The sequence below is a fragment of the Zophobas morio genome, unplaced genomic scaffold (assembly GCF_036711695.1).
Source record: "Zophobas morio isolate AGI-343-1 ecotype UQ-CSIRO unplaced genomic scaffold, CSIRO_AGI_Zmor_V1 ptg000026l, whole genome shotgun sequence".
Taxonomy (NCBI): domain Eukaryota; kingdom Metazoa; phylum Arthropoda; class Insecta; order Coleoptera; family Tenebrionidae; genus Zophobas; species Zophobas morio.
This window is the reverse complement of record NW_026972131.1, coordinates 8,254,215-8,268,095: the sequence shown is the minus strand read 5'-3', so window position 1 is coordinate 8,268,095 and position 13,881 is coordinate 8,254,215. Positions and strand designations below refer to the sequence as shown.

Sequence of the window (13,881 nt, the reverse complement as noted above, 5' to 3'; positions counted from 1 at the left end):
TATAATGAGGGCGTTTATTTAATACTTATCTTATTTTGTACAATTGGGGATAAAATTTCAAAAAATTATAAAGCGTCAATTTCATGCATATGAATTACAATGTCGCGTACCCTTTGTTTGAAAAGAGCTCTGTCAAAATTAAATTCGTCAAAATCATTTTCATTAACTTTATCCCCTTCCTTTTGACTATCGGCAGCTTCGATCATTTTTATAGAATCCTCTTTACTTATCAGCTTAACCTTCGTTAACATGGTTGATAACATCATTCCAAAGTGTGAATATTTCTTCCAGTCTTCGCTTAGCATTTGCCTTGGTAATAACTCGTTTGGATCGCAACCTACCTCACTCGCAAATTTAGAAAAACTTTCGTGGTAAATATCCAAATATTCTTCCAATTTGTCGAATAATTTTTTACAGCCACTTGTATAGAAGAAATATGACAAATCGTGAACAGGAGTCGAAGCAACTACTAGCTGAAAATCCAGCAACTTCATGGATTCAACTTCAGTGAGAATCTCAGGATTCTGAAATTAATTAACATTATATATTTCATAAAGAAAAATAATAATTAACGTAGTTAGATCATTTACCTGATACTTGAACATCATGTTATTAGACCAACAGTCACCATGAAGTATTCCGGAGTATTGACCCTTGTAGTCACAACTTTCCAAAAATATTTCTTTGGAGTTATCAACGTACTTTCTAAATTTTTCTAAAACAACACCGTCTTCGTCGGGTTTCAAAGCGTCTTGTGTGTCCTTTAGGCAAGCTTTCAAGAAAATCAAAAAACCTTCTTTTTCACCAAAATTTTTCCAAATAGGGTGCAATGGAGTAGTTAGTCTAGCAAATTCTTCTGGTTTTTTGTTTTTCAAACAGAAAGATAAAGCGTGGTAATGCCCATAAGTTTTAAATATCAATTTAGCATGTTCGTCATCTAACAGTAAATCTTTTTCTCGCAAAATGTATCCCTTCTTTGTTATGTCCTCAAAAACTATTATCTCGCTTCCAATCTGGCTGCTGCTTGTGAAATACCTTGCTATAGAATCGAAGGGTTTTGATACATGCTGTTCTTGCTCAAATTGTCTAAAAGCAGGAACAATTTCCGAGTAGAAGAAAATTTCATTTTGATACACCATATCTATTGAATTTTCTTCTCGCCACTTCTTTACCACGGGGGCTTTCTTAATCGCTAAGTAATATGTGGAATTACTTTCGTCATCCTTAACAGACACTTTGTAAAATTCACCCAAAAAACCATCTCCCTTAAGTGCGTTTAAGTTCAAATCAATAGTAAATTTACTTAGATTCAATTTTTTAGTGGTGTCAGTAACGACACTTCTAAGTAGTTCTTCAACATCGTTTGCACCAGACATGTTAATTTTATCACTGAGATCACTTAGGTTGGAATAATTTTTGTTAAAATGAAGTCAGGTAACATTTTTTACTTTTATAAGTAACATACAAAAACTTATCTAATCTTGAAAAGCTTTATCGATATTATCACCTCTTAAACGCACAGCTATTGTTGGAAACCAATTGTTACCTGCAATTTGAGTAATCTGAGTAATCTCGTTTCAATTTTATCAGATATTCGTCAAAATGACTATTAAAAGTGATTTGTATAAACATCTAAATAATATACACCTAACGCTGTAATAGCTAACAAGCATTTTATGACATAAATTTGTTTTGTGTGAAAATTTTGTAACTTCTTAAAAAGATCAAACATTTTATTAATACAATGGAACTTCGATAACTCTAACTACGATGTGTCATGTAAAGAGTTCGAGCTGTTGAATTACTCATTTTAAAAAAGAACTCAAATAATTTTGATCAAATCAAATATGCAGTTATGATTTATGTAGTCAAATATAGAAAATTACAGTACAGTCGATATATCAAAATAATACTCTTTCTATTATTTATTAATGACATATCCAACGTCATAACCTGCAACAAACTGCTATTCGTAGATGATCTCAAAATCTTTTTAGAAATCAAATGTATTGAAAGATGTCATCGAATTCAAGATAACATCAATAGTTTGCTTCTATGGTGTGAGAAAAACAAATTAACATTTAATATTGTGGTGACCGAATTTATATCAAAATTTTCGCGCTGAAATTAATTAACAGCGGCGCGAAATCACACTTCAATAATTTGAATTTGAAACAAAAAAAATTCAAACAAAAATCGTTAAACATAGGCAACCAAATATGCATGTAGTGCCCCAGGCCCCAAGGTAGTTCTGCATGTTTTAGTTAGAGGGCGGTTTGGTAAACAGAGGGCAGCATGGCGGAGCGTCAGTCTGAATGTGTTTTTGTGAATGTAAACACGTGGTAAGAGCTAGTTTAAATTAGCTGGTTTGGTATTTAATAAAAGGAGGAAGCCTTTGTTTAACGACAATCACTCCTAACGCCGTCAGCGTTCAGTTGTTCCCAACCTGCGCGGCTAATTCTTGCATCCTTTTAATCGGAAAAAGTGCGGACTTCTGTTCAACGCGAAACACGTGTTGTAAATTTGTTTTATTGTTTGTAAATTCACCAATCAAGTTAGTTTTTCTTAATCGTCAGCTAGTGCAAACACAATTTAACAATTAGGATTATTTAAATAAACCACTTGCTAGAAGATTTCATGAAATTCACTTAGTCAGGAAAACACCTTGTTGTTTAATTATGAATAGGTTTCTGGATGCATATACGGAAGTGTTATATGATAACACTTATTATCATCGTTATCATGATCACATCACTGGGGCATGTCCTCACCACGTTAAACGTTGATTACATCATCGAGGCTTGCCCTCCCAACGCTACAGATTGATTACTTCATCGAGGCATGTTCTCGCAACGCTAGAGATTGATAACACCAACGAGGCTTATTCCTCGCAACGCCAAAATAACACCATCAAGATATTTCCTTGCAACTATAAAAATTTACATCACCGAGACGCATTTTCCTCGCAACGATGATTGGATATTTTTGTGTCTGTTTATTATTCGTTTTGTTTGGGTAACAAGTTCGAGATATTCTAAACTCTCAAAGTAAATTGCTTTTTTTGGTAACCAACAGTGGCGGCTCGTGACTATTTTGGTTGGGTCGGCCAGCAGTGAGTAACCCAAAGTTTTAAGACATAGAATACAAGAACCAGGGACCTCAAGTTATTCATTATCTATAATTTGCTACCTGTATGGTGTTAATTCATATAGTCCTAACAACTTGGTAAAACAAAATAAAAAATATTCTTCAAATAGGTATAAAGTAAAGCATATACTTATACAATATAAGCCATCTATAATAATAAAATAACGACAATAAACTCAAATAAAAATGAAAATAACATTCAAATTATAAAGTAACACATTCTAACAAAAAATATAACATGAAACGTCAACAACTATTTATTAATAAAAAACAAAATTAGAAAAGTAAATTAGAAATTTTTATAAACCAATTCAATGCGTCTTTGTTTTGTATCGGCAAAGTGGTCAATTACTTGATTATAGAACTTTTGATCTTCCGTTAAGTTTGTAAGCACTTCTTTTTCTATTGCTAAAACGAATAATTTGGATAATCGATTTTGACTAATGGAGTTTCTAGTAAAATTTGTAATTCGCTTTAAAGCTGAAAAACTGCGTTCAACATATGCTGATGTGGATGGTATATGATTAAAATTAAAGACAGAAATAATTTCGGAGGCTTCTACATTTTCGTAAGTAGCATCATCAGGAGCAGGGTTGAGAAATTAGGAAGATGGCAAAAGTGCACGGTAACTCAATATGTCAATCGTACCAGAGGACCAGAGGCAAAACTCTTTTTCTGAAGTTTTTTTGAATTTATTGTCAACATCATATCCAAAAATTAAACAATACCAACAAAATAGTTTGTTTTTTGACTTGCTCCCCGTCAGCTATTCATAATTTTCATACCATGCTGTATTAATTATTAATTATTAATATGCTATTGCACCGGAGCTGACGTTATTATTGCTCCGTGCTTCGATTAAATGTTGCATGCGCGGCTCCGAACGGCCCATTTCTTTTATATCGAAGGAATTGATCATCGTAGGTTAAAAGTCGAAAGTCATTGTTTAATAGATGTGTAACAGTATCAAAATTTAAATCAGTTACTAATTCTCTTACTAACTGTTGTCATTGTTACTGAAATTAGAAACAAACCTAAACCAATTTTATCCACGTGAAGACTGCAGAAATTCACAATATACAGATAGCGGCCGGCCGGTGCTGGTAGTGGGGAACCGCATGGAAAAGTGCACGGCAGAAGTGCAGTGATGAAACGCAATATTGTACGGTTTCGTCGCTATTGCATTCTAACTTATACAAACAGAAGGTGATAGCGCTATAACAACTTGATGTACTGCCAAAAGGCCGGCCGATTTTACCAGATTTTTGACCAATCACTGCTGCAGTCGCGTTAATCAGAGTGTATCAGACACGTATCAGTCTTTATAGCTATTTCTCTTTAATTCTGCTAAACAGAGAGCGATAGCAGATATGACATTATTCGACGTTTATTCTTGTTGTCGGCCGGCCTCAGCTACTGCTCCTCGCAGTAAAAATATTCAAACTTTCCGGCACGATTTGTGCTTCCGAACGAAAGTGAATAAATTAGATAACGCTTTTTGTAATTAAAAAAATAATAACAACAGTAAAATCAGGTGATTTCAAAATAGCTTTAAATTATATTCTTGCGTTTAAAATAAAAATGAATATCGCAAATTGACAAGTTCGGTGACAGACTCGGCCTGGCCTAACTGCCCCCCCCTGACGAGCCGCCACTGGTAACCAATCACTTAGATCATGATATAATTGGACATAATGGAAACTCTTTGTTTGAATCGTTGATAAAGTGTGACAAATATTAATCACACGTAAATTTTGTTAACTTTGCAAATTTTCACCTCATACAATCAAATCTGCTGGAAAATAATGATAAGAAAAAGCTTCCACATTACGGGATTTGCATTTTCTAATACAACAACTTCTTACTGAAGGCATTTTTCTTTCCAAAATTAATGACTACCAAAATTAATTTTTGAAAGTTCGTTGACAGCAATATTTTGAAATTTGTTGAAATAACATACTTTAATCCTGTTTTATTAAAATTAGCCTATGTAACCAACATTACACATGGATAATGATTGAGCCTATGTAAATTATGTAATAATTCTCATAGATGGAGATCCATTACTCCCGATTTACGTCATTTAACATAAACAGACATTTTACCGATGCGGCGGGCCGGATAGACTGAAAGTCTATCTTTCCATCAAGGAGGCCGTCTCACTGTTATTTCCAGTGACAATGTATTTTTATGTTTAATAAATTTTATATTGTATTTCAGTTTTTATATCCATACCCCTTTCCACGTGAACATTTATTCAATATTCTGAATTAAATAAATACTAAACATTGAAAATAAATTCATTGTGATAACCCAAACTTTCCGCCTTTAAATTGACCTCGAAACAGTTTGAAAGGCCCGCGAAAAATTCAAAAATTCAAAGTTTGGCCTTGGCTGTGATTGTCTAACAAATGAGAACCTACGTTGTGTGTTTTTTTTTTTTGAAAAATGGCGGGAAGACGTTCTTTCATACAAGTGCATACACTGTCGAGAGCGCAAGAAACGATAGACAAAATTAGGTAGGTCAAAAGCCTTCCTAAGGAGGAAAAAGAAACGAAGAACGACAGAGGCTCAACTTGCCCTTGTGGCGAGTCCGCAGGGTCAAGGTGTCAGCGGTCTTCATTCCCCAAAACCCCCTGGGGTCTTATTCACCGACATATTACATTTCAAACACCTTAAGATATATGAAAGAAAAACACTCGCGAATTGACAGACATATACATACGAAAACCGAACAAACACAAAAAACTACACATATGTAAATTGGATGGCAGAACCCGAATCATTATGAGAGTATGGCGATCGAACAAAATATAGAACAAAATATATCAATTTCATTTATGAGCACAGCAAAATACCCAGAGGGGGCGTCGTAGTGCAAGTAGAGGTTGGGACTCCTGATCGTCACTGTTCTCCCCCACGACGGTGATTCTATCTACACCAAAGCCTGCTCACACGCACATCTCCATTACGAACGTGCTCTGCGAAACTAGGCGGTTACGATCGCAGATCCGTAGTTGGGTCCCGGCTATGTACAGAAGCCGACAGCGTTAAAAACCCGCGATCGCCCCCTGACGATATACAAACCCGCGGACTTGTGCAGGTGACGCGATTAATCCCGTCAGTTTGAGAAGGAGTCGCGCGCTCCACGTACACTACGAGTTATGTGTTATTTACCTTCAATTTCATTTAAATGTTCAATCTCTATGACTCTAATATTAAATTACAACCGAACAAGTGTTAAAGTTCCAACAAAGAGCAATACACAACATTTAAATTCGCCATACACTCTTACGAAAATTCAACAACAAATAATTCTTAATTGAGATTAAAACTGGACATCAGATAATTTATATGACAGAAACATTCATCAACAAAACATTTACAAGATCAAAACTAGCAAAGATTTACAAAACAAAGATCTGGTGTGAAATAAACTTGTGCAAATAAAATATCATGTTAGGTCAAAACTGCAGAGCATGGAAATTTACGTTCAATTCAAATTATACAACAAAGAAAATTACTGAGGCTGAAATCGTGAAATAAAGACAAATTGCATAAGGCGAAACATTACAAGGTTAACAAATTTACATGAGATTAATAATCATTCGTGTCCAGTCAAGTTATTGGTTAAAATTCTAAACATGAAATTATTCAGCTGCATTGTGGGCCATTATTATACATACATTTCCCCAAACAAACACATAAACAAAAAAAACATGGCAGACAATCTGCAGGTCCAAAATGGCGTTGGACGAATTCGTCATTCCAAATAATAGGGGTCGAAAATATGCGATGCAAAAATGCGATGAATCCTGTGGCGTTGTATAAACGATGGGCTAAATCAAAGGAATAAAATGCACGTCCCCCCATGACCCACAATGTTGTTAATTTGTTCAATAGATTCAACAGTTAAAACATGTGCTCGATAAAAAGAAACAAAATGGACGCTTCAAAATGGCTGCTGCCTGAACAAAGAACGGTGAAAATAACAACTTGTTTGCCGCCATCCAAAATACAGATTTCACAAATAGAGCTAGGTAAAGCATGGCCCGAACTAAAAATCACTTCCTGTAAAGCCCCACTAAGACGGGTTTTAAATGAAAGATAAAAAAAACGACATTAGTGGAAAAAAGCGCACGCGTCGATGAGTCACGAGGTCAGAAGCACCGTCGGGACTTGAAACTCGCCGCGAAACAGGACCCAGTCCAAAACATGTGGTCAAAACATACCTCTCCAAAGATGCGAAGATTTCGACATGGCTTACCGCGAAAAGGAACACAAAAACCTCGTCCTAAGAACGATGAGAAGACGGGACACCCAATGGCTCAACGGGGCTGCTAGGTTTTCCAATGGAACGGATCAACACTGGAAAAGCAAAAAAACAACAGCAAAAGGCACAGAGTAACTCACAGTTAAAAATACAACCTGTTGCTCCAAGCGCTCAGAAGGAAGTGGTGTGTTTTCTCGAAGCGGTCAAAAGAAAGTAGTGTGATTTCAAAACGGATAATACCACCCCCGCTTTTCACGCATGTCTCTTTCTTGGTGTGGTTGGTTGCCAACCTCTTCTTCTTCTTACCAACCGTTCCTTGTGCGCGCGAAATTCGTTTGAAATTTAAAAATTCGAATTGGATCCTTACAACATAATCAATATTTAAAACCAATATTTATTTTGTGAAAAATAATTTGTCGTTACCCATATTGTATAAATATTACAAAATTCAACATTTAATACATATAAATGTTACTTGGGATCCGATCTTATACAATTACACTATGGAAAACTTTGGAGTAAATCGTTCTACCATGTTCAAAGATTTGGGAGTACTATTCGATGACAAACTGACATTGGCTATAACCATACCGCTGAAATTGTGAAGAAAGCATTTTGTACCTACGGCTTCATCTACAGGAATTGTAATGGAATTGGAACTGGTTACCCCAACAAAACACATAATAAACATACACAAAATTATACAATCATCGTTGCGAGGGAAAAAGCGTCTCGGTGATATAAATTTTTATCGTTGCAAGGAAATACCTCGATGGTATATATTTTAGCGGTGAGAGGAATAAGCCTCGTTGATGTTATTAATCTCTAGCGTTGCAAGGACAAGCCTCGATGAAGTAATCAATCTGTAGCGTTGTGTGGGCAAGCTTCGATGAAGTAATTAGTCGTAGCGTTGTGAGGGTAAGCCTCGATGTTGTAAGCAATCTATGGCGTTGCGAGAACAAGCCTCGATGATGTGCTCATGATAACGATCATAACGACGATGACAACCGCCTAAGGGAAGGATTATTTTAAACCCCCGCCAGTTCGCAGTATTATGAATTTTGTTTAACTGCGGTAAATGAACTATTAGCAATCTTGTGTGAAGAATTAAGAAGTGTTACGTATATGCATCCAGAAACTTATTCGTAATTAAACAACAAGGTGTTTTCCTGACCAAGTGAATTTCATGAAATCTTCTAACAAGTGGTTTATTTAAATAATCCTGATTGTTAAATTGTGTTTGCACTAGCTGACGATTCAATAAAAACTAACTTGATTGGTGAATTTACAAACAATAAAACAAATTTACAGCACGTGTTTGGCGTTGAACAGAAGTACGCACTTTTTCCGATTAAGAGGCCGCAAGAATTAGCCGCGCGCGTTGGGAACAACTGAGCGCCGACGGCGTTATGATTGGTTATCGTTAAACAAAGGCTTCCTCCCTTTTATTAACTACCAAACTAGCTAATTTAAATCTAGCTACTTACAGCGTCTTTTCACCATACATGCACTCATTACACCGATCAGAAAGATAATGAATCAGCTTTCAACATGTTGCCCTCTGTCTCTACCAACCCTCTGACTAAAATCCCCTAGCGCTACGTGCATATTTGGTTGCCTATGTTTAACAATTCCTTTTCTTGTGATTGATTTTTTTTTCAAATTCAAATTATTCAAGTGTGATTTCGCGCCGCTGTTAATTTCAGCGCGAAAATTTTGATTTAAATTCTGTCACCACAGTGCTTTGGCGTTTATTGCTATTAAAGTGGAATACGTATATATTTTTAGATTTTTAGAATTTTTTTTTCTTCAAGAAATATTGACTATCAGGTGGTAATAAATTAACAGAGTTTTCAATCTGTAATTGAAAGAGCAAAAACTTTAAAGCCTCGTTTTATGTTGAAACAAATTCATAACTATGTTTACTGTGTTCAATTTCTTGTCAATATTAATTATGATGTGCCATGTTTATCTTCAAATTATCCGCATCAACATTTTGTGTACCAGCGCAGCGCCTAATTGCAATCTTTTAAGGAATGCACCAGTGAGTAATTTTTGTCGAAAATACTTTTGAAAAATGAAGTTTACTTAGGATAAGACGGGAAGATACATTTATATGGGATTGTTTATTGTAGCAATGCTATATATTATTTCGTTATAGGTCGTAATCAAAGATGTTTAAAGAATGTACTTATTTTAGGTTTGTTTCGTTCTGTTAGTCGAATTTCTCGTTTTGGGAAATACTTAAGTCTTAAATGCATAGGTGTACGAAATATACATGGCTGCATAAGCAGGGTCCTCAAGGGACCCCAACTATTTATTAAAAATTTTATTACCGATGTTGTTCCTGGCAAATTTTCGTGTAATGCTAAACTAAGTATTTAATCATTTTAATTATTACTCATTCAAAACTTCTCAGTCTATCATAATTTGTACACAAGTAGCATTCAATAAAACAATAGGTATTTTATACCATAGATAAATATTTAGGTATCTACGTGCTAAAGATTCGAATTACACGAATCATTGAAACATGTTTTTTTACTTTTAGTGTTAGGTTTCACAATTTCACAACTTTGTGTAATAAAATCATATCAAACTGGAATAAAATGTTTGCTACACTGAATAGAGATTATTAATACTAAATGCGCAAGAATATTATGCAGCCAGTTTTACGTCCATGAAACAGGGCGACAGATCTGAAATAACGACTTACGTTCATGGACGAACGAATATACAGTCGAACTTCTATAACTTGAATTTCCATTAGTCGAATTTCTCTATAACTCCTACTTGACTGTGTTCCCCACGAATCTGAATCAAATTTACACGTATTTTGATGTCTTTAAGCCGAAATTCTTAAACTCCAAAATTTCTTCAAATCGAAGTAAATTTTAGGAGCAAAATTGCGGGTACTTCCATAACTCGAAAACTGGTTTTGCGATTACTCAGCAGTGACAGCTATGATAGTTTTCGTGGAAATTCCGAAGTCAGTTTGAACATCCTTTTACATGTTCATTGTACAATCTTGTATAATAACAATTATGTACTAAGAATTTTTCATTTATTGTGATTGTGAATATACACATACCATTACACAGTGCTACGAAATGAGCTCATACGCCGCCCCGGTGCGACGCCTATGAGTTTTCTAGTATGTGCGGCGAGGATGGGTGACTCATCGTCGGTGACAGCGGCTGGGCGCGTTCGCGTAAAGACAACTCTGCATCCGGTTATCGGAAGTCTCGATTGCGGGGTTCAGAAAAACCTAGAATCGGCGTTCGCGATCCATCCAGAGAAATGTATGGATTTAAATAGAGGCCAGTGAGTTTTGAAAAATGAAGTTTACGAGCAGTTGGGTGACACGGATAGATATACACTTATATGGGATTGTTTATTGTGACAATGTTATATATTATTTCGTTGTAGGTCGTAATCACAGACAGATTTTAGGTAAGGTAAGGTAAGCGAGTGTCGCAAAGGTCCAGACAAGTTGCGCCGGAATTATTTTGTACATAATCGCTGTATCAATTTGAGTTACAAGAAATAAATTGTTGGGTTTTACCCACACCGATTTTTAATACCCGTTCAACGTAACACTGGTGTCGGAAGTGAGATTCGTGATTAATAAATTGGTTTACGAAGACCTACAGACAGATTGTACAAGAATTCTGAAGTTAAGACTGGGACTCAAACTGCAGCAGCAATGCAGGATCAAGTAAAATAGATGACGGCTACGTTGGCACAAATGAACGTAAGAATCGAAAAAATGAACGCAAGAAACAAGACGATGGATGAGAAGATGGACGCAAGAGACGAGAAAATAAACGCAAAAATGGAAAAAATGGACAAAAGAAACAAAAAAATGGACGACAAAATGGAAAAAATCAACGAGAAAATGGGCGTCAGAATGGAATAAATTAACATAAAAATGAACGCAAGAGCCGAAAGAATAAACGAAAAAATGGAAATGATACATAAAAATAGACAAGGAAAAAGATGACATGCACCAGCCTAACTGAAAAATTCCAATGGACATAGAAGCAAACAAGAATGAAATAGAAGAAATTAAAGAACACATGAAAGTTATGGAAAATATTGTCGGACGAAATATGATCTCAATGGACGAAAAAGTAAAAGAAGAAGTCGATCATCAGTTAAAAAGTGAGTTAGAGATATAGAAGATTGAATGAAGAGATTTGAAAAGACAATAAAATATGCAGCAACCACTGGTTCATGTTATGTGACGTCGGCCCCCAGAATGATTCAACCACCTACCCATGATGGTCAGACACCTTGAAAATACTCCAAACTCTGTCCGAAGAAGATACAAACAGCTATGGTGCCCTAACTGCTGCTCTAGAACTACGATTCGGGGATGAACATCTGAGACAAGTTTTTACAACTCAAGTGAAGACAGGAACCCAGAAAGTTAGAGAATCCCTTCAAGAATTTGAAGCAGATGTCAAAAGATAGATACTCTGATGCATCACCAACTTTTCAAGAGAGGCTTCCGACAGAAACCTTCGTAAATGGCATTCGCGACGTTGAAGTTAAGAAGGTTCATCAAGGTATCAAACATCATCTGAGGCCTTGCTTCGTGCGCTGGAAGTGAAGTGGTGTACAATTCTTCAAGAATCTACCACAAAGTCAGAATGGCAGAACTAGAGACGGAAGAAAACGAGGAATAAAGAAGATACTGAAAAAACTGTCACAACAAAATGGATGGTATATTTCAAGGATTAGAGAATGGCATGCCTCGTAAGAGAAGCAGTAGTCCAACTATACTGGGGAAGATTAATGAGACTTACAATCACGATCGATACCGGCCTTAAATCTCAATTCTACGGAGAGGACTCTTGAGAGCTAAAGATTTAAGAACTATGTCCGAAACAATCAGATTGAAAACCGTGACTGGGGAGTCGACGCCAATCATGGGTGAAGCAGAGGTAGGAATCTGCATTGGCCAGCTGAAGATAAAACATCGGACTCTTGTGGCTAACATTGAAGACGACTTTATTTTGGGAGTGGATTTGATTAGCCGCCGTGGATTGACGGTCATACAGTTTAGAAAGTTTTACGTCATGGCAATGAAGAGTTTATCTTGAATCAGCACAGTATTGAATCAAATGTGAAAGTCAGACGGAATGCAGAAACGATTGTTCCAGTCAGAGCAGAAGTCAAACCCATACGCCGCCCCGGTGTGACGCCTATGGATTTTGTAATATGTGCGGCGATAATGGGTGACTCATCGTCGGTGACAGCGGCCGGGCGGCGTTCGCATAAATACAAGTCCAGAAAAATGTATGTATTTAAACTGAGGCCACCGTCGGGAAAGATTATTCAGTCAACGTGTCGAGTCCAGCAAGTGTCGCGAAAATTTGAGTTACTAAGAAAAAATTGTTGAGTTTTACCCACGCCGATTTTTAATACCCGTTCAACGAAACAATGCATATTATTATACACAGTAATCCAGAACAGTAATTATGCGATATGATGTCGCGTAATGTGATTAATTTTATTATCCTATCAGGCAACATGCAAGTCACCTTTTTAAACCTACTGACAGAGTAACGTAGGGTAGTAGTATAGTCAATGGCGGAGTTTAATGGGATGATATGTTGATAAATAAATGTTATCCATTCACTAAATATAAATTACATAAAAATAAAAGAAGGTTGATATAATAGCAAATCACCCTATATCCTTTTTAAAAAAATACCCTTAGCGTTGGCGGCACACACATTTTTTTTTAACAAACTACTAGGCTTAAACGTCAATTTGAATATTGTCATCACGTCACTGTAAGTTCATCGCTATATCTTCACAGAGACTAAAAAATATCGGAGTTCCCACTCCAGAATTCAAAACACGCATTCTAAAAATTTGGTCAAATTTTAAGTAAATATTCTACCTATAATAAAATGCATCAAAATAATACATATATTCGTATGCATGATTGTTAGTCCACTCTCCTACTTTTTAACTGAACTCATGTAGGTTTTTCGAGAGAAATCAAAACTATATGACACAATTTTACGACTTGTCTAATATAAAATATTATTGCGAATTTTTGCACATACTTTTAGGTTGTCGTAAACACGGTATAAACACGGTAAATCGATATCAAAGTTTATCTGTTCCTTTCAAAAATTTATTCTCGTTTCAAAATTTTGCACTGTAATTTTCACTGGAAATGTAAAGAATAGTATCGTTATATACTTCAAATTTCGTAAGCTATTCGAATTAAAAAAAAAACTTTATTGAAATATAAAAAAATATGACACATAAAATTAGGTATGCTCTTAGTAACACCTAAGTAAAGATAGCAAGGATAAAAATGTAATTTCATTCGTTTTTGTAGAGGGGAAAGCAGTTTAAAATCCTATATATTTTTTAACTGATACGTAAAATGTTACATTTACCTACAGTGTGCAGTAACGTAATGCATATGATTAAAA

At 35.6% G+C, this 13,881-nt stretch overlaps 1 protein-coding gene across 1 annotated transcript; it reads right to left on the bottom strand.

Moving 5' to 3' along the window:
• Positions 1–1,417, bottom strand: LOC135136405 (uncharacterized). The gene is made up of 2 exons (XM_064065659.1): positions 591–1,417; positions 1–524 (listed from the first exon to the last, which is right to left on the bottom strand). The coding sequence occupies exons 1-2, from the start codon at positions 1,374–1,376 to the stop codon at positions 66–68; spliced, it is 1,245 nt and encodes a 414-aa protein (XP_063921729.1). The 5' UTR covers positions 1,377–1,417; the 3' UTR covers positions 1–65.
• Between the last annotated feature and the right edge of the window lie 12,464 nt (positions 1,418–13,881).